The 22,341-nt window shown below is 35.7% G+C and overlaps 1 protein-coding gene across 7 annotated transcripts in view; it reads left to right on the forward strand.

The window, feature by feature from the left end:
* The window catches only part of LOC115214979, a 272,042-nt gene that overhangs the window by 159,569 nt on the left and 90,132 nt on the right, over window positions 1-22,341 (forward strand). For 5 of the 7 annotated variants that reach the window (XM_036503488.1, XM_036503483.1, XM_036503481.1 and 2 more), the window contains one exon: window positions 13,323-13,468. The exons of the other annotated variants lie outside the window; for them this stretch is intronic. In XM_036503488.1, the coding sequence (XP_036359381.1) occupies window positions 13,418-13,468 (51 nt within the window). In that variant the 5' untranslated portion in view covers window positions 13,323-13,417. The remainder of the gene's footprint in view (window positions 1-13,322; window positions 13,469-22,341) is intronic. 7 annotated transcript variants of the gene reach the window in all.

The raw sequence follows: 22,341 nt of genomic DNA on the forward strand, positions 1-22,341 counted from the left end.
AAATAACAAGGGATTGAGTAGGTGTCACATTGATGGTAATCATAAAGGAAAATATATGAAGCAGCATGATACACAGCCAATAAGATCTTTTATTTTTAATGAGTAATTTTAAAAAAGAATGTGTGTGACATAGAATGATATGAAGATGAAAGTTTTCTAATCATTAATATATTTACTTAGGAACCAAAGGTTTATGTTGTAGAAATGTTTATATCGAATTATTGATGAAACTTAGTGACTAGACCAGTAACCAACAGAATTCTTCATTGCAGGAAATTCTGCTGTGTTATTGAAGTTCTGGTGGATATTAATGCTGGTAATCATAATCATAATCTAACCATATTCTATAGAACATTATTCTGCTTGTCATAGTATGTGTTCATATGTTACACTTCAAAGGAAATCAAATAGTGAAAATGTGTTTTTCAAGGTGTGAAGTAAAAGTGATTTCCTGAGCAAAAAGTGAAAATTTTATTATTATATTTTTTTAATGCGAAGGATAAATTAACTATCTTCAAATAATCGTTAAAATCTACATTCATTTATTACAAATGATATCTCTAATGTCTTTCAATAATTGTTTGAGTCTGTCATCAGGAAATACATAACACCACATAAACTACATTAATAAGAATCTAATTATAAAAGATGAAGACCGACATTTCATTTATTTCTTCTTTTTGCACAATTCCAAATTGAATACTTTATAGTATATTGCTGATTACTTTTTACTTTACTAACATTATTCAATGCTTTCATTTCATCAAAATTTCATTTTTCAGGGAAAATATTTCTTTTGCAAGGTAGATACGTTTATTTTCATATGACAGCAGCAGAAGACAGGAAGATATTCCAATCTTTTGTTATCATCCCTGTGTTCTTTATTTCTCATTCTTAGCTTGTGTTATCTCTTCCATTTTCTGGGACTTCAAGCTTTCAATTTTCAGTAACTTAATGTTTTAGAATAAAAGGGAAGACCTACGATTCTACATCTCCTCTGTGCTCAGATAATAATTGCCCAGTATATGGCTTACTTTACATTATTGATGCTAATGAAGCTTTACAATATTGAATGGAAGCACAACAGAATTCAGAATGATTGTCTAATGTGATGAGTGCAATCAACACAAGAAATTATAATTATTATTGACCCATATGCAGAACTATATTTTTAAAATTGTTAAAAAACAACAAACCTACAATTGTTTTGCATGCAAAGGTAGTTTCAGTGTCATTCCCATATCAGAAAAATTTGTTCAACAACATCTGATTAACACATACATCATGGTTACTTACTTAAGACATTCAATTTCTATGAAGCTCAGGCTTTCAACAACTTTTCTTCATTGTTCACAATTCTGGGCCGTCTTTCATGCTTCTCTCCTGTTGCATCTCTCTGTTGTTTTTGCAGTTTCCTTTCAGATTTTGCTGCACTATTGTGGCATATATTTCCATGGGAGGAAGACCTTCTTCACAAAGATTTCTGGTTTTGAATTGTTATCAATGCTTCTGTAGCTTTGCCTTTTTCTATGTAGGGGTATTGGTTCTACACAAACCCATTTTTATTTCTGAGAAAAAGTAGTCAGTATTGGTTTCAAATTTTGGCACAAAGCCAGCAAGTTCAGGAGACAGGTTAGGTCAATTACATTCACCCCAGTGTTCAACTGGTACTAATTTTATTGACCTCTAAAGGATGAAAGGCAAAGTTGACTTCAGTAGAATTTGAACACAGATCGTAAAGATGGGCAAGATGCTTAGCAGTGTCTTGCCTAGTGCGCTATCAATTCTGCCAGCTCACCACCTTAGAGGTAGTCAGTATTAATGTAGACCCTATCCTTTGATCTGTCCAGCATTGAAGGCCCTACCAGGAGATTGTACTCCACTAGCATAGTTTTCAGGGTCATAGAGGCACACAGACCACCACATCACAAGAACTTGTGGTGGATACATCAAGGTTGAAGGGTAATATTTATAGTTTGTAAGAAACAACTAATCTGACTTGCAAACAATACAGAAGGGTGATGGATAACCTGACAGCTTATGAACAATCAAAGTTTATTATACTGTTACTAACAGCATGAATTTTCCAAATCCTAATTTTGCAATTACCTCAATCTATCATCTAATTCGTTATCACAAAAATCTCAAACATAACGAAGCAGTGTTGGAATATATATATATACACACACACACACACACACACACACACACACACAAACATTTATGCATCAGAATAAAAGAAAATTTATAAAACAGAATTTTCATAGATACTCCTAATTTATTATAAACCATGCAACTGTACAATCTGACAAAAAAGAGATCAGCGATAACAGAAGTCTATTAAAAGAGGCTAAAGTTCTGTTATCATTAACATTTTGATAGAAGATCCATTTTTTTGTCACCAACCACAAGTCTGTCCAAAAAGGGTGAAATGAGTTCACAAGAATGGAGAGAAGAGCAGATATCAACTTGGGATTTGCAGTTGCTTTTGGACAATTCATGAGGCACCTATTTTCCAAGTTTAGGAACATTTCCAAGTTGTTGAAGATGATGATGAACAGTTGTATGGTTTGAACTAAGCTTTATTGCTAATTCTTCAACTGATAATGCAGGATTTTCTTCAAGTAATGCCTCAAGGAGCTTATCATCAAACTCAACTGGACGTCGTGTTCGATCTTCATCTTCAAGGCTGAAATCTCCACTTCTGAATTTTGCAAACCATCTTCTGCAAGTTCTTTCATTCAAGCATCCTTTACCATAAACCGAGTGTATGTTTCGAGTCACTTCAGCTGCAGTTTCCGTTTTTGTACTCATAAAGCATTATGTGCCTCAAATGCTCTTTGGATACTTCCATGTTAGAAAGGGTTTTAATCAAAGAAATTTTAATTCTATTATTCTGTAAAATAATATTTAATTAGTTTAAATGTACACAAATGCATAAAAATAATTTTTAATTCCATTAGACATTCTAAAATGCTATTAAATTTCATTCAATTTTTAAAAAGGTAAGATCGGACAGAACTTATGAGATGACCTGATAAAAAAACTTAGAAGGTTCAAACTCCAACTAGGTCTTTTGCAATGCCCTAAAAAAACAGGAATTTTTCAGCACCCTGTCATATGTATAGGCCTAGGCTTGGCTAAACACAGACATGACTGTGTGATTTAGAAGTTTACTTCACAGCCACATAGTTTTGGATTTAATTCAACTGTACATCTACTGTAGCCTTGGTCCATCAAAGCCCTGCAATTGAATTTGGTAGACAAAAACGCTCAGAACTTATCATGTATGTGTATGTATGTATATATGTGTATATCTGTGTGTTGGTGTCCATTTGCACATCCCTGAAAACCCCTGAGCTACAAGTGTTCATGATGTTGTGATCTCCTGGGTTGACAAATCACTTGCTAGTTCCGTGCTTTTGAAGAAACCCCTTACTTGAAAAACAGGTTAGGGATAACAAGAAGTGCATCTGCATATGTTTATCTAGCTCATGCTGACAGGGGAAGATGAACAAAAAAGTGTGTGAGAGAGAGAGAGAGAGACAGACAGACAGACAGACAAACAGACAGAGAGAAAGAATGCTTTTGTATCTGCTATGCATTTGATGGTTTTACAATAAATCAGAATTGTTTCCAGCTTTGCTCTTCCAAGCTTAACAACTCAGCTGATATATTTCTATGTTCAAATGACCTGGTCTCAACTATAACTAGTTACTAGTTTCATGTATATTACCAAATCTCTGGAGTATATTTTCCATGTCAGCTTGTCATACTCATGTATTTGTTAGTGTGCACATATGTATGTACAACTGTGCATGTGTGTGTGCATGGGTGTGTGTGTGTGTGTGTGTATCATTGTTGATCACCAGAAACAAAACATTTCCTTTACTTTTTTCTTTCTTTGATAATTTTTCTGTTTTTCTCAATTTGACCATTACTTCAGCAAATTAAAGCCAAACATTTTTAACATCAAGATAACTGACACTAAGTAGCATTAGTTAATGGTAATAACATGTTTTTTTGATTAATTAGACTGTACTTTTCTATTGGGATAGGCAAAAGAAACATTGCTAAAGAGAAACTAACACTGTAGCATTTCAATCATTTGACTTTGATTTTGCTTTACACTAAGAGCCTACACATAGAAACCTACTTGAAAACTTCAAATTTTATATACCTGGATAGCACTGGATTCATTGATTGGTTATTCAGAAGAATATTCATGGTAAGCTTTTACAGTAATCAATGCAGCTGAAAGTTTGGAACTGTAGTCAAATATTGATCTGAGATAATTTATAAAAACATAGGTGTAATGTGGTTAATTTTTAGATATGTTGTTAATGATGATTTTGAGTTTATTAAGAAATTATGTAATAAGCAAAATGTATCCATTAAGAAGTAAAACTAGTTAAATGTAATTAGATAGAAAAGAATTCAATACATATATTTATATTGATATTTCATCAAAATGGATTTTTAAAAAATGATTTGTCAACATTTAAATTCTGGTATCTTGTTCTAGTTGAAAATTTCAATTATGTATGACTTATCTACTTTTAGCATACTTTCATTTATTTTTTTAGTTTATTTTGTTTCTCTGTTTGCATCAGGTGCAGGCATGGCTGTGTGGTTAAAAAAACTTGCTTCCCAGTCATATGATTTGGGATTTAGTCACATTGTGTGGTACCTTGAGCAAGTGTCTTCTCTTATAGCCATAGGCTGACCACAACCTTGTGAATATAATCTTACATTGTAGAGGTAAGAATGAACGAATAGATAAAGCTCTTTATATGTTATTGGGTATGTGAATGAAACACTTATTAACTTCATAAGTAGAAGTACCAGGGTTTACTGGAAATTTACCACAATCTTTGGAAACTAAACAATTTAGAAATATAATAATTTTAAAAATTACCAAGGTCTATAATATTAAAAAATTTGTTTTTACTAGTTTTAGTCATTGGAATACGTCTATGCTGGGGCATCATTTTAAGATAACGGCTGACTAATTCAGTCCTAGTTCTTAGTATTTTCATTCATTTCAGAAGAAAGTGAAAAGTTGACCTGAGTTGGATTTGAACTCAGAAATTATTGACCATACCCAAATACCACATTGTCCAATGCACTATGAGTTCTGACATATTTCATTGACATATTTCAAAAGGATTAAAACTTCGGGTCAATTTGCTGCCTTACTTCAGATTTTCATATACAGTAATAACATCTTGCATGTTGGCAAACAAGAGCTAAATCTAAAAATAATACAGAAATTTGTTAGTTTCATAGTAACTACTCAATGGTCTGTAGCCTAGCAGTTGTTTCATGCATGATAATTCCATATTTTTATTGATTCAATATATTTTTATTGATTCATAAATATTGTTGCTAGTAGTTTTTACCAGATCAGATATGTAATTAAGTTTAAGTGAGTGTTAACATATTTATTGCAGAAAACATTAAAAAATTAGCTTTTTCCTTACTACATCATTTTTCTAGTTAGCTGTTTTTTTCTTTTCTTTCTTTCTTTTTCTTTTCTTTTTTTTTTTGGATGTGTCCTGTATAGAATATATTAACAGTAAATCACTCCTTTCACATTCAGATTACTCTGTCAAATTGTTGTTTATTTATTCACGTTGTTTTTAATTAACCATGCTTTACCTTGTAATTTGAGACCTCGGTGATAAAATTGTGTATTTTTAGAGTGACATTGAAGGGTAGGTCTGAACATAAAACAGGTAGGATATTTGGACTGTATATGGTCAGTTTAAAAACCAGAGGGTTAAATATCGTTTTCTCATTTGGAATGATTATTCTCTGAATATTTCTATTCTACATTATCAGTTGTATCCATCCATTCATCCATCTTCTCTGTCAAGTATTTTTGGGAGGGCCATGGAGGTAGAGTCCTCAAGCACCTCCTTTATAGGGTCCTATCAAAAGCAACTATGATTAGATTTTACTACTGACCAACTGAGACTGGATATTATTCAAGCATCTCTTTCTTGATCTATCTCTAGGTCTCCTGCTGGTTGGCTCAGCTTGAAGAATTCATCTTGTGATTCTTTCCTGTGACATTCTAATCACATGCATGCCCATTGCTAAATGGATACACTGGATGGCTCTGCCTCCTCACTATTCACTGGTGCACCCTCATATTTAGGAAATACAGTTTACAAAAATCTTTCCACAATACAAATTAGTACCCACTCAGAATATTCTGAAGCACCTCCAGGCACCAAAGTCTGGCAACAGGCCTGATTAGATGTCTGTAGCACTGGAACTGTGACCTCTCCATGCAGAGAAGTAGAGGCCTGACCTAGTAAGATACTGATCTCCAAGTTACATACCCTGTGATGTAATGTTATTCCAGAGATCCTTTGAAGGAACCCAGCTGTTTTCAGTTGCACCTTTTTATATATTTACTTAATAATTGTCCTATGATCACTTCACTAAGTTTACCGTAGTATTTATTTCTCAGATGAAATCAAATAAGATCAGAAACTGTCTGGAGTTGTTTTCCATATATGTCAAAAGAATCCAAACAATATAAGCCAATAACATATTGCTTTTTACACTCAATGCAAATATTTATTTGTGTATGTGTTACACTCATGTATAGGTCACTTCTCCTCATAGTTTTTTAGTTTTGCCCCTTATGTAAGTTGCATCCCATGTTTCTCAGTCAAATTCAAGCATCAAATAATGCAACTTCTACACAGGTACTAAATTACTTCCAGTTAGCATTTTCTTTTTATATATACATTCCTTGTGTTAAATTTATCAACAGTAGGTGCAGGAGTGGCTGCGTGATAAGTAGCTTGCTTACCAACCACATGGTTCCGGATTCAGTTCCACCGCGTGGCAAGTGTCTTCTACTATAGCCTCGGGCCGACCAAAGCCTTGTGAGTGGATTTGGTAGACAGAAACTGTAAGAAGCCTGTCGTATATATGTATATATATGTGTGTATATGTTTGTGTTTGGCCGCCCAACATCGCTTGACAACCAATGCTGGTGTGTTTACGTCCCCATAACTTAGCAGTTCGGCAAAAGAGACCGATAGAATAAGTACTAGGTATACAAAGAATGAGTCCTGGGGTCGATTTGCTCGACTAAAGGTGGTGCTCCAGCATGGCCACAGTCAAATGACTGCAACAAGTAAAAGAGTAAATTAATTATTGTTTTTCATATGGATTGAGGCCATATATGTATTTTGCTTGTTTATTTCACAATAGTTTCATGACACAAATATTAATAGTAGAATTAAAGTGACTTTACTCTTTTACTCTTTTACTTGTTTCAGTCATTTGACTGCAGCCATGCTGGAGCACCGCCCGGGACTTATTCTTTGTAAGCCTAGTACTTATTCTAGCAGTCTCTTTTGCCAAACCACTAAGTTACGGGTACATAAACACACCAGCATCAGTTGTCAAGTGATGGAGGTAGGACAAACACAGACACACATACATATACACACACACACACATACGTATATGTGTATATATATATATATATATATATATATATACATATATACGACGGGCTTCTTTCAGTTTCCGTCTACCAAATCCACTCACAAGGCTTTGGTTGGGCTGAAGCTATAGTAGAAGACACTTGCCCAAGGTGCCACACAATGTGACTGAATTCGGAACCATGTGGTTGGTAAGCAAGCTACTTACCACACAGCCACTCCGGCATCTATGACTTGCTAATTATTTACATATCTATTTTTATCAGTCTTTATTTCTGCTAAAGGGAATTTAATAGTTGAAACGTGAGAACTGTTCTTGGGAAACCAAACTGGCACACCTTACAGTATTTATTCAGAATGAATTTAGGAACAATTACAAGACAAATATTGAGATCGTTTTAGTTTTTTGCATAATTTCTTCAATAGGTACAATACAATGCCCTCAGATTTGTAAGGAGAAGTAAATAGGACTATTTCATATTCATGTTTTTAAGAACACATGCTTTTATGTGTGTGTGTACACACACACACACACACACACATACATCACAGTCTCAAATCATCCTTTACAAATGTTAATGCTTATTATTTTTCATAAAACAATCTTAAGTCATGAATTTATAATTTCTTGACACTCGTTATGATAATTCTCATGTTTATATATATATATTTTGTTTTGGGATTTGATTATATATATATATATATATATATAATATATATGACATACATCCACTAACAATTAAAATCTTTCTATGTTAGACATTAGTTGAAGCAGCCTAACTCTGCTACATACATAGCTAAGTTGTTGGCAAATTGCAGTCATACAGACAAGCTTGTTTAGGGGGCAAATGTTTTGTAAAGCACACACATTTCATACCTCTTTGATAGATATAAGAATAGGAACAGTGTGTGGTGTAAATTGTAGTTTATATGCCTGGTAAATAAGAGACATATGACTCATTCTTTTCAGTAGTTCCATTGTTCTTATCCAATTATGAATTAGTGTTTAGAAGTGAATATGGGGAGACCCCCTTCGGTCATGAATGACCATGGGATTGCACCTAGAAAGTTACCCTCAGAGGCACAAGTCTGAGCAAGGTTGTTTATGGAAGGCCAGCAGTTACCCATGCATACCAGCCTCCTCTCTCCACACCACTGATGTTATCCAAGGGAAAGGCAAAGGCCGATACAGCTTGGCACCAGTGATGTCGCAACGTGAAATAAAGTGTCTTGCTCAAGAACACAACATGCAACCTGGTCCAGGAATCGAACTCACAACCTCACGATCGTAAGCTCGACACTCTAACGACTGAGCCATGCACCTTCACTAGAAGTGAATGAGGGTTAATATAATTCAGATCATTAAGTTAAATATTAGATACAGGTATGTGTAACCATGTGGACATTATATGAAAGCTGATCTTGTGTGTGTCTATGTGTATGTGTGGGTTGGTGTGTGTTTGTGCATGTGTGTATTTGCATGTTTTGTGTGTATGCGTATTTGTATCTCCTGATGAAAACTAAGTTGCATTCTTTTATGTCTGAAGTTGACTTAATTGATATACAAGATCAATAAACAGACATCAATACAATATAATAAAGTACCTCCACAGTCATCATCTGATGCCCATGCGGGTTCCTGGCTGTTCTAATGCCTTAACTTTCCCATCACCCATGGTAATGCAACGTGTGTGTTGGATTGTTTCAGTAAGTTCTGTTGAACCTTGTGGTTTGCGACCTATTGAGGCACTTGGTGTCAAATTGATGATTTTCTTTCTTCCTCTTTTTCTTTTTTTTCCTTTCTTCGCTCATGTTTGTGTTTTTTTTCAGTTTTGGATTTGTATTTTAATGTGATTTTATATTATACTAGCAGTATCGCCCGGCGTTGCTCGGGTTTGTAAGGGAAATAACTATATAAGCATTTTTAGAGAGTTATAGCCAAAAAATAGCAAAAAATGCATTAAAAATGGAAAAAATATGATGGTAATTTTTTTTTTAAATCGTTGACTCATCGTAGACATTTTTAGAGAGTTACTTCCCTTATATAATAGCGAAAAAATGCATTAAAATGGGAAAAAAACGATGGTAAATTTTTTTTTAAATCGTAGACTCATGTAGACGCTTTCTTAGCCATTTCTGTTTTGGTGTCTTCAAGCCATGAAGTCGTTGTTCTAAAAGAACACTGGTCTCCTTGACAACGCATTACGACGTTGATTTCCTTACACTCCCTTCCCCATAGGTGCAGGTGTGAGCGTGGACGCCAACTCCGCCGCCATCGACACACGAAAAATTATGCATTAAAATGGAATAAAAAATGATGTTAAATTATTTTTAAAATCGTAGACTCATCGTAGACGCGCGCTAATATTCAGACGGGCTCGATATGAATCACGACTATAAGCTACCCGAATTTGGTTAAACTGTACCGCAAAATGTGGGAGTAGTTAGGAATCTAAATCGAAGGGGACAGACACTCACACAACTACAGTTTTATATATATAGATATACATAACGCAGTAGTAGTGGTGAGATATGACAGCAAAGAAAAGCATACATTCACTCTCTGCATGCAATTAGACTCGGAAAGTTCGTGAGGAACCCATTGACCCAATTTGCTGACTTTTCCGATAGCACACGGGTGTCAATGAATGGTTGAATGACCAAATCCAAGCTTCTCTGCTAGTTCCTCAACAGTTACGATGATATTTTGTTCCACCAGGGTTTTCAGGATGTCCTTGTCGAGTTCTACAGATCTTTCAGGATGAGGCTCGTCTTCTAGGCTGTAGTTTATGGCTCGGGATTTCTGGAACCACCATTGACACTGCCTTACGCTTATTGTCCAATCCCCATATACTGCATTAATATTTCTTGTACTTTGCACACATTTATATTCTGTTATTCTTTTATATGTTTCAGCCTTGAGGTTGTGGCCATGCTGGATCATGTGTGTGTGTGTGTGTGTGTCTATCTGTCTGTCTGTCTGTATGTATATATGTATATGTATGTGTGTGAACAATAATATTTTCAACAGATGTGTTGCAAATGTATCTGATTGTTCTCAAGCTTCAATACTGTGTGTGTGTGTATGTGTGTGTGTGTATGTATGTATGTATATGTATGTATGTATGTATATGTATGTATGTATGTATGTGTGTATGTATGTATGTGTGTGTGTATGTATGTGTGTGTGTGTATGTATGTATGTATGTATGTATGTATGTATGTATGTATGTATGTATGTATGTATGAGTGTATGTTTACTTTATTACTAATTACTCTCTTCCAAGAACATTTTCACTCACTCTTAGCTCTTAGCTTCCCATACATTTTACTCATGTATCTATCAGCGTCATAGACAGAATACTTTCACTTTAGTCTTCCTCAAATCACTCTGTCGCTATTTACTTTCATTTTATTCGTTGCCCACTGTGTGTGTGCGTTTGCGTGTGGTGTAAACCAGACTAAGAAAAGCATTTGACACACACACCAGAATGTGAGTTTTCTGTAAATTTTGCTTAATTGGAGTTTAAATTTTAAAAACTGGACCTGGCATGACGCGATGCATTGTACTCTCAAAAATGCCAGGTAAATTGTAATTGAAGAAATCCTATATTGTAGATTTGTATAACTCCCAAAGGGAGGCAGATAAAATCTGCCTTTTATAATAAGAGATATATATATATAACTTGAAAACTCCACTAGAGTGGACAAAAGTGCTAATATATGATATATGATTTATAAAAACATGTGAGATACTAATATCTGTAAATATAAAACCATCCAGATTTCTGAGTACCTCATTTCTTCTAATGCATGCATGCATACATACATACGTACGTACGTGTTATATATGTAAATATTATCTCTGTTGGTAATAACAACTTTTCATACTATAAATCTGTTAAAGGTGGTACCTCATCATGACTGCAATCCAATGAGTCACAGAAAAGAATAAAAGAATAATTTTTTAAAGTCGTTCATATAGCACTGGCATGGCTGTGTGGTAAGAGGTTTGCTTTCCAACTACATCACTCCAGGTTCAGTCCCACTGCTTGGCACCTCAAGCAAGTGCAAGTGTCTTCAAATATAGACTTGTGAGTGGATTTGGGAGATGGGTTCTGAAAGTAACCTGTCATGTTTATGTATGTGTATATATATATGTGTATATGTATGTGTATATGTATGTATGTATGTATGTGTGTGTATGTATGTTTGTGTGTGTCTTTGTGTTTGTGTTTATGCCCTCACCAACATTTGACACTCAACATCGGCTTGTTTACATAGCTTAGTGGTTTGGCAAAAGAGACCGATGGAATATGTACTGGAGTTGAACCATCCAGGTGGTGCCCCATCTTGGTTGCAGTCTAGTGCCTGGAACAAGTAACTCTGAGGCCATGTGGGAAGATGAATGGAGGCATAATGTCGCCACCACTAGTGATCACCCCAAACACCGTGATGTTGACTGGATGTCTGATTTTTATTACTCTCGATACATGTTTTTGGGACACAGCAAGTCAACAGTTGTTTTGAGTTTGTTCAAAAACTTCGTGGCATGGTCTTTCCTCTTGTCCTTGATGGTTTGGGATAAAAATTGGCCCTTTCTCATCTTGTAGGAGGAATACCAAATGTTTTCATGCCCTACCTGCCTGATAAGAAACTCAGACACTCCTATGTCATTGGTGATGGACCTGATTGACTTGGAGCAATTGTTGTCAATTATAGCCTGGATCTCACCAACAAATTCAGGAGTTCTTTTTTTATCAAAACAATCAGAATGAGTTTTCCAAGCTGCTGTACCTTTGTAATCACCATCAGACTCATCCAGCTCTTTCCTAATCCTCTGCACTGTCCTCAGATCAACACCCAAATACTCTGAAATGTTTGTATTGGTGCTTCCAGCACAAATGCCAAGCAGTACATCATGTTGTTTCCAAATTTCTGGCTGAGTGAATTGCATCATGGTGCTGTTTTTTTTTTCACAGGTGGTGCCCAACTGATCCTACTATACTGTGTAGTCAACAAAATCAAAAACAAACAATGCGCATGTGTGAAATTATAAGTATGAAATGGTGACAATTTACCCATCGCACTCTGTACATGTATGCATACATGCAGATGAGTAGGTAGGCATGTATGTGAGAAATGTTGGTAGTAACTCATAGAACTGGTACAAAGTAGAGGACATTTTTAGTCCTCCTGGCATTGACGTAACCTCTTTTCTAACAACTGCATAAGATGCACCCAGTAGACTCCGTAAATTGTTGGTGACAGGAGGGATATCAGGCTGTTGAAAACATGAAAATTGAAATTTATGATAAGATAAACATTGCAAGTTGCATCATTAGCTGCTCATATAGGGAAGGCTGATACAGGGTAGAAGAGACTCTTCAATTCTTTTCATGTGAAATAACCTTTCAAGCCATCAGTCCACCCTGTAAGACATACATAACACTTAGTTTGGTTGGTTTTCTATGTTTTGTTAGCAAGAAGATACAGTGACGAGCCGTCACATATACAGATATAATGTGTGTGTACACCCTATAACCATTATATATTCTACCAGACAAAAATTATAAAATAAAATAAAATTAGACAAGCATATTGATTAGTCACTGTTTAAAAGCATAAATCTATTTTCCTAATCTGGTCTATTTAATGCCTAACACATAAAAAAATATTTAGTTATTTATCAATAAATGAATCTGCTGTAATATTACATGGGAGCTGGACATTTTTAAAGGTTATTTTCTTTCATCATTTTTTTTTTAAATCTGCATTCAGATCAAGTTATAAAGTACTATTGATTCATATTTTCCTTCATTATCTGTTTTTTTTCTTCATTTATTTTAGTTCTGGGAACTTGACAACCATTTTGGAAGATAAGGAATTTCATTGGCTTTGTATTTAGTTGCCACAGGATACAGTTACAGCATCTACGCTGAATAATGGATTTGAGGGAAATGGTTGAGCTTTTGGAAGACTGCAAGAACACTCTGGTATGGACGAGTTGTTATGAAAACATTTAGGAATGCGCTATTAAGAAATTAGCTTTTAAAATTAATTTTCTCAGAATTTTTTGAATTTCTAACATATATTTGCTCTTTCATTTTCATTTGCCTTGTCTATTTAAATCTGAATTTTTTTTTTTTTTTACTATGCTTGTCATACCTGGTTTGCTAAATTCATTCTTGTGAGTTTTAGTTAATTAATAAGTAGGTTATTTTAATTGACACTACTAGATTAATATAAAATGTTAAATTAAAAGAGGCCTCTATATCTTTGAGAATTTTAAGGACTATAATACTCAAAGGAAAATAGTTAACTGTAAACATATAGCATGATCTGCAAATTCAAAGACAAATATTGTATCACTCTGTAACTGTCAGCTTGTATTCTGCTGCTTATATTTTGAAATTGCTATTTTCAATGGTTCTGTTGAACATTGCTTGCTTTTAGTCAATAACAAAATAGAGAATGGTTGTTTTATTTTATATTCTCTTTCACATTTCAACATTATTTTTATGACTTTTCTTTATCCAAACTTTTGTAAACATCATATGAATTGCTTCCTTTGTACTTGTTCTGGAAAGTACAGTGACTTCCAACTGAAAATATATTGTTATTTTGTTTCAATCAATTTCAATTTAATATATTTTAGCTCTAATTTAAGAAATATGAAAATCAAATTATTTAGCTATAAAATTGATATTATGTTTTACTTTTCTTTTTCTGAGTGCATATGTTCACACTAAGGAATACATTGTTAACAAGCAGGAATGTACCACAATTTCCTGTCTGGAGTTGTGTTATGGAAAATTTCAATTTAATTTTCATCACATAAAAATATCTTAACTCTTAGATTCATTTTCAATCTCATTTAAAATTTTCTATTTATTTAGTTGGAAGTTTGTTTTTCACTTGTTTAAAACATCAAGATGTCTTGCAAACAACTTGCACATGCAAGTGCTACCAGTCGAGGACTCTGCATACCAGAAGCCAGCAAGTGTATGGGGTCATCAAGAGAGAATGTGCGCCGTTTCAGGGCCTACCTCTTGACGGCATCAATGCACACCGGCCCCCATCACTGATATGAGGTCCTGCTTGCTAGATCAACTTGTTATTAAATATAGCTCAATATTTCTCTAGCCATCGCTCATCGTCTCTTTTTAACCAAATCCAATGGCTAGCCTTCTCCACTGTAGTTTTGGATATCGGTCATGTTTGTGTAATACTGAAGCATTCTTCATTAACTCAACCACCTCACTTCTCATAAACATGTCTTATGTTTCAGTCCACCAAAACAAATGTTCTTGTCATTGTTTGACCCCAGATAAGCCCTGATCAAGTAAACTTATAATTGAAGACTATCCCATTTGTTGTTTTAGACATAAGTGTATCTAAGAATACATTACCCAATGTTTCCTTCTCCTCTTTGAAGATAGTAGGGTATAACTGGAAGTAGATTTGACTTCTATTTACAGTAGAATGAGTGATTGCATTACAATTTTCTAGTTTTATCATTGCTCTGAAAATGTTAACCCCATTATGTTATCTGCTGTGATGATACACAGGGGTGCCAGAACAAACAAGAAGCAAAACAAAATACTTGCAAAAACAAAGACACCAATCAGATAAAATAACAATTTCTCAGATGGTTGCAGCTCTTGAGCTGAAACTAGTAAAAGTAGTAAAGGAAGATAATCAATCTAACAAACAGGTCATTCAACAAAGCTACTCTCAGCCCTAATGACATCCCCCAGTAACTGGTCTCATTGCAGCCATAGAGGTGACTGCATGCCATGATCAGGTGGCCTCTGTCTATTCTATTCACTATGCCCACAGCAGGAACCTCCAAATAAAGTAGTTCAGAGAGTTTAAAGTTTAAATCTAGAGAGCAAGGGGACCACATGATAATGGAGAGTAATATGATCACAAGATTCTCCCAGTTTAACCAGAAATAAACTGTCCTTTCTTCATCACATAACTTGTACCTAAGTCTTCATGCACCACATGTCTGATAGTGGATTCCTCCACCTTTTATTGCTTGGTAATGGTCATCCTTAACAACAAGCTCACTAGGATTGTTAATGATGCCCTAGACCTGCTGGACAAACTTGACTGGCCTGATGATATCTGACAACTGATAATGTTCTTTGTCCTGGTCACAAACAACATATATCTGCCAAAGGCCCAGAGGTTCCCAGCTTCTCATGCGTTATATGCCTGAGAATGGTGTCAATCACTTTTGGTTGCTTGGTAATGACTCTCATCAAAACTCTAGGGTTGTTGTCAATGCTACCTTAAACCTTGCTGGACAAACACAACTTGATGTCTAACTGCTAAGAATGTTTCTTTCTTCTGGCCACAGACAACACATTACTGCCAGAGGCCCCAGCTTCTTTCTGGCCTGAACAAAAAAGAACCTAGCCACATTCAACAAACAAGCAATTTCAGAGTCACTGAGGTTGATAGCTAAATCCTTCCTCATATGACTAAACCAAGATTAAGAAAGGAAGGAGGCTATTCTGAGACTGAAGACCTGGTATGAATGCTTGCAATAGGGTGCACCATTAAAGGCACAGAAAAAGAACCAAAAAAACAAGTGTTGTTAAACTGGGTGATGGATTAAGTCTACTACCCAGGTATGATCCATCCTCATGGGTTTCTACACACTTTGCATCTATCAAATTTCATCTACATGTGTTGGTTGACTCATAGTACTGTACAATAGAACTGAATCTAAAACCACACAGCTGTGGAGCAAACTTCTTATCCACACAACCATGCTTCTACTCATAAGTCCACTATCAACTTGATGTGTTGTCCAGTAATCAGTGACTTAGTGTTCAGTATGATATCAACTAGCTCCAGTGAAAGGAGCCTTTACATAGTAAGTCAACATGCTAGAAACAGTACCCAAATCTCCTTCAAATCTACTTTACAAATCATACTCTACAATTAGGCCGTTTTATCAGCTTGGTGGATTTTCTAGTAGTCTTGACATGCTTGAAATAGGTCCCAAATTTCCTTCAAATCATACTCTACAATTAGGCTATCAAAGCAGGTTCATAGACCCTGGGCAAATCAATGTACTGGCCCCATAGACAACAAGCCACAAGATGCATAGATTAGAATTTGGCCCCTTACCTCTAGAGCAGTGAGGCCCCTGGACAACAGCCCAGTATGCTCATGCTTGAAGGGAGCCCGGCTTACAATCTTAAATAAAGAATGAACACACAGGAAAATATAGTTCCATATATCCCTAAAGAATGGAAAGCGACAAAGTTTTTTTTTATCATAAATCTGATCCATCAAGGATGACCTGGAATTAAACAACAACAAAAACTACAACTTGGTTATTCAACCTCAATAACGTGGCACTGTTTGGCATCACTTTCATCTAATTCTGTTCCTCCACCCTTTTTTTTCTTTTTCTTTGTCTGTCTTTGAAGTTCCTAACAGACAGCAAAATATAAATTTGATACGTTTCACACTGAGAAGACTCTTCGATAAATAATCAATAGAACACTTTTATTCTAACAATTTTATGTTTTTATAATGCTGTGTGCTGTTGATTTTATCAGTGACATGACTCATTTATGGTGCTCTGCATGAGTGAAATTTATTAGTAACTAACCAGTAGAGACATTTCAGGGATGGAATCATAACAGAATGAACTCAAATACCCATCACCCACCCACCTCCACTTCCTCCTCCTCCTCCTCCTACTACTACTACTACTACTACCACCACCACCACCACTACCACCACCACCACTACTACCACCACCACCACTTACACCAATATTGATGCTTGCTGCTACCACCCTGCCCACACCCTGTTCACAGACATCTCTGTCAATCTTTATGATATTTTGTGAACCAGTTCATTCAAATTGGACTAAACAGTATCTGATTGAATAAGCAAGCCAATATTCATCCATCTAACTTGACATCTTCCTGTATCTTTTCATTGACATGGCTGCTATCAGGGCTTTAATTCCAGCTGAGACTTTATTTTTTATTTATTTAAAATACTCATTGGTTGTTAAACTATAGTGCTGCTACACCCTGAACAAATGCTATTCTTTTTATTATAATCCCATTAACATCTAGAATGCAATATAGAAATATGAACTGGCTGGTACTTGTATTGTAAATCACAGAAGTTTCTGCAACATTAAATAGATTAGAAACTGTCTTCTCCAAGAGAACATACTTGTCTATTGCAGATGTAATGTTCCCAGAGTTTTTCTGGTATCTATTTCTAATAGTTAAGTAATAAATTATCCAGTCCACATTCACTATAATATGTTTATAGTGGATTTGAACTCACAATCTTTGAGACTGGTGTCACTATCATTATCATATTTTATGTCTGATGGCATGACATATCTTGAATAGGTTACTACAGTAGTTCCCAAACTATCAGTCGCGACCACAGATGTGTCGCAAATGGAATCTTAGTGGGTCGCAAAAAGTTATAAAATTACGCATTAGCTGTCTATCGAAATACTCAGTAGAGTTAAGTGAGTCGTCATAAACTGGTGTGATAAATAGTGGGTTGCAACTCTAAAAAGTTTGGGAACCACTGGGTTATTATAATCCAAATCACTTATTAGAAGCCACTGCTCTCATAGAATGGTGTTCAAACGTGACATTTTGACTTGGTTTCTAGGCTGGGTACCATTTCTACCACCACCCATTTTATAGAGTGTACTGGGTCTATTTTCTTGTGGTACCCGTACTAGAAATGTTGATAAATTTTGGTGTGACAAGACTAAAGGGATTTCACAACCTTATGTTTTCTCCAAGTGCTTGCCATCCATTTTACAATGTATACCTAATGTATGTTTTTATGGCACCAGCACTAGAGAGGTTGTTGAACCCTCTGTGGAATGTGACAATTGGGCATGACTGTTTTAATGTTGGTGATTTGACATGGCTGAGTTGACATTGGGTCTATTTTGGTAACAGCACTTTTTGGCACTAGCGGCAAACATACACACACACACACACACACACATATGCAACTGGCTTCTTTCAATTTCTATCTACCAAATCCTTTAGTCAGCTGAGAGCTATAACAGAAGACACTTGTCAAAGGTGCCATGTGGTGGGATTGAACTCAGAACCACATGGCTGGAAAGCAAGTTCTCAACCATGTTCCCACACAGCCACAATATTATTTCTAGAAGTTGTCATCCTGCAATGCAAACCCTCTTCAGATATTTTCCCCATTTTATATTTATTCTTCCAGTCATACATAGATGAAATGATTCTCACAAGAGCAATGCATTATACTGGTGGATGCTATGGTCTAACATAAAATCAACTCTGATGAGGTAGACCTATAATCAAAAGGCATTCAAGCTATGATTAGTTACAGCTCTTTATGTTCAGGGTTCAAATCCTGACAGGCCAACTATGTGCCTTTCATCCCTCCAGGGCCAATAAAACAAAACACTGTTCATTCACATACTGTAGATGATTTAATCAACTAACCCCTCACTCTCTCCAAATTTCTGACCTTGTGCCTATATTTAGAAATAAATTCAGAACAAATACATGTGAAGAAGTAACTTTGTTGTTGTTGACCCGGCTAAAACTGGATTTTACCTTCGAACAAATAAGATTTTCTCACATTTAATATTTGTGTGTCCATGAGTGTGTTGCATGTGTGTGTGTGCCTATTAGTGTGTGTACATGTCTGAGTGAGTGTGAGACTGTGTCTGTATGTTTTGCCTGTGACTGAGTATGAGTTTGTATGTTTGCATGTGACTGTGTGTGAGTTTATGTGTTTCACTAATTACTACTTTGGTTGGAAATGAAAACAATGACTTTGTAAAAAGGAAGTGCTTTTTTTTTTTTCATTTTTGATCATTGAGTTATTGTTTTATTTTTGTTATTTCTGTGTCAGTCTATTTATTTAGCTTGCATATCATCATCCCTCATTACCACTAACTCTAGTATATAACTTCCACCTATACACTTCTGTGTGTGTGTGAGACTTAGTATTGACAATGTTTGGGTGCCAGTAATGTTATAAACAATATGGTGGTGCTGGGTGGGGATCATTTATTTTCAACATGTGAAAACCAGTGGACCAAAGATACCTAACTTGAAGCACAAATATGGGTTGGCAACTGGAAGGTCATTCAGTTGTAGGATACTACCTTGGTTAAGTCTCATCTAACTCATGCCAGTTTGGAAAAAGCAGACATAAAAGCTATGAAATACAGTCGTTCATTAATTATATGTCTGTTTTTCCTTACTTGTATGGGTTAGGTGATTATTTTATTGAGGCTTTGTTTTACAGTTAGATGATCTTTCTGTTGCTAACCTTCACCTGTTTTTCATATGAGGGATCTCTTATTTCACACAACTTTGAATGTAGAATGAAGCAGTTGGACAATGTGTTAACAAGAGAAACTAACAACAACAGCACAGCTTGTAGCTTATGACTTTTGATGTGTGCATAAACACACATGTACATACACATGTTGGCTTTTATTAATAGTTCAGGTGTTGGGCTCATAGTCATAAAGTTGTAGGTTTTGTTCCTAGACTGGGCAGGCCTTTGATTCTTCAATAAGTCTTCAATAATTCTTCAATAATGCAAATATATGGGAAACTACCACCTGTCTCATCTCTTGTGAAAGGTAGGAGAGTCCAGTTTGCTGGACATTGTTGTAGAGCTGAAAACAAGGCAATTTCTACTCTTCTTGTCTGGAAGCCATCCACTCACAATACCAGAGGGCGCACACTCTCCTACCCTGATGTAATCTCCAGGGATACAGGCATCCAGCAACAGGACCTCCATAATGCTATGATGGACCGTGAAGTCTGGCGTAGCATGGTAAATTCCATTGTCTCGACCACGGTCGAACAATGATGATGATGATGATGATGGGCAGGCCTGGATATTGTGTCCTTGAGCTAGGCACTTAATTTCACATTGTCCTAGTCCATTTAACTGAAAAAAGTAGATAGCAGCCTAATGCTGGTATAGATCTGTCTCCCTCCAACCTTCACTGAGACATGGTTGGAAGGGTCAGGAGGGTGTCTGTCTGCTTGTGACTATGTAGATACCTAAAACAATTTGGAAAAGCATCATATATGGTACCATGTTATATGTCCTTGAGAGTGATAGCTATGGTTGATGTGTGTGCCACTTTGGAAGTATGTTAAAGTTTTTATTATTTGGGGAGAAAGAGCACAACTATAGGTGCTGAGCCAGTGTAGTATTTTTTGTGGGTTAATCCAATGAATTGACAGCAAGGTATGTAAGAAGTTTTTTTCTGAAACTAAATTTCTGTGTACAGTCCTGTTGTGCATGCATTCACACCATCACTTTCACACAAAGGTTGGTTGCTGATAAACATAATTGTGACTGGGTAAAAATTTGGTAAATATTTACAATAACACCATACTTGCCAAATACTAACCCTAACTGTAATAAAACGATAAACGTCACCCTTTTCAAGCCTAGCCAGGCTCATGGGCCCGGTTTCCCGGTTTCTGTGGCCTATGTGTTCCCCCAAGCTGGACGGGACGCCAGTCCATTGCAGCATTACTCAAGAAACAGGAAGAGAGAGTGAGAGAAAGTTGTGGCGAAAGAATACAACAGGGGTCGCCACCACCCACTGCCAGAGCCTCATGGAGCTTTTAGGTGTTTACGCTCAATAAACACACACAACACCTGGTCTGGGAATCAAAACCGCAATCCTCCGACCACATGTCCACTACCCTAACCACTGGGCCATTGCGCCTCCTCTAACTGTAATCATAAACCATAAATATGTTTACAGTAGGCCGGCGCTAAGCCCTTGCAACCCCTGCGATTGCAGGAGGCCTCTACAAAGAACTGGAATTACTATAATGTAAAACTTAAAATTCGATGTTACACACAACATATGTAATTTTTAGAAGAGAAAGAAGCAATGAAGTTTATAAATAATGAAAGGTCCTCCTACAGACGCATACCTGGTGAAAACTCTCATTACATTGCTATGTCATTTATTCATTCAGTCCTTTAGGCAATATACACTGTAGGATATCTTACGATTTATACGATAAACTTTATAAATTTTTGAAGTTCAATATTCCTATGTAGAGATATTGAGTTATTCAAATAATTGTTCATTAAATGGACCTAATAAGATTACGTACAGTACACTCGATATTTCATATTTAAATCCAATGTGACTATTTCTTCTTGAGGAAAGACTTCTGACCATTCCCCCCCCTCCGCCCATTTTCTCCCAAACTTGTTTATTTAAAAGAATTTATTTTTCTTGCCAAAAATCCCCATTTTCGGATACAGAGGTTCCAGAAAACTGCCAAAAATCGGCATTGTGAAATTCCCACCTCCCCAACTTCAATTTTGACTTTTCTCCCCAAGACTAACCCTAGCACCCTAACCCTAAAACCATAACCATAAGTACAGAAATGTTTCGAAATTTTTGTCCAAATCATGTCTGTATTTTTCCGCATATTTAGAAAAAAAAATTCTTCAAAGCAAATTTTACAAAGAATTTTGGAAATTTTTTTCAGAATCATAATCTCCGTATTTTTCTGCATATTTTGGGGAAAAAATTCTGAAGAAATTTAAAATGAAGGAAATGGGGGTGGGGGGTAATTTATGTCGATTTTTGCCAATTGTTTTGCAGATTCATATTCCCTGTAGCTGAAAAGAGGTGATTGTGTCAAAAAAAAATTTTTTTAAAGGGTGGTTTTTGTGGGTGGACAGGCAGAAGTCTTGCCCTTCTTGGATAGAGATTAGAAAATGTTATATCTTGATAAACTTCCAATACATATTTTGGATATTTTTGAAACAACTCGCCTTATTAACACTTGATATTTCACAT

Source organism: Octopus sinensis, linkage group LG1, assembly GCF_006345805.1.
Source record: "Octopus sinensis linkage group LG1, ASM634580v1, whole genome shotgun sequence".
NCBI lineage: Eukaryota > Metazoa > Mollusca > Cephalopoda > Octopoda > Octopodidae > Octopus > Octopus sinensis.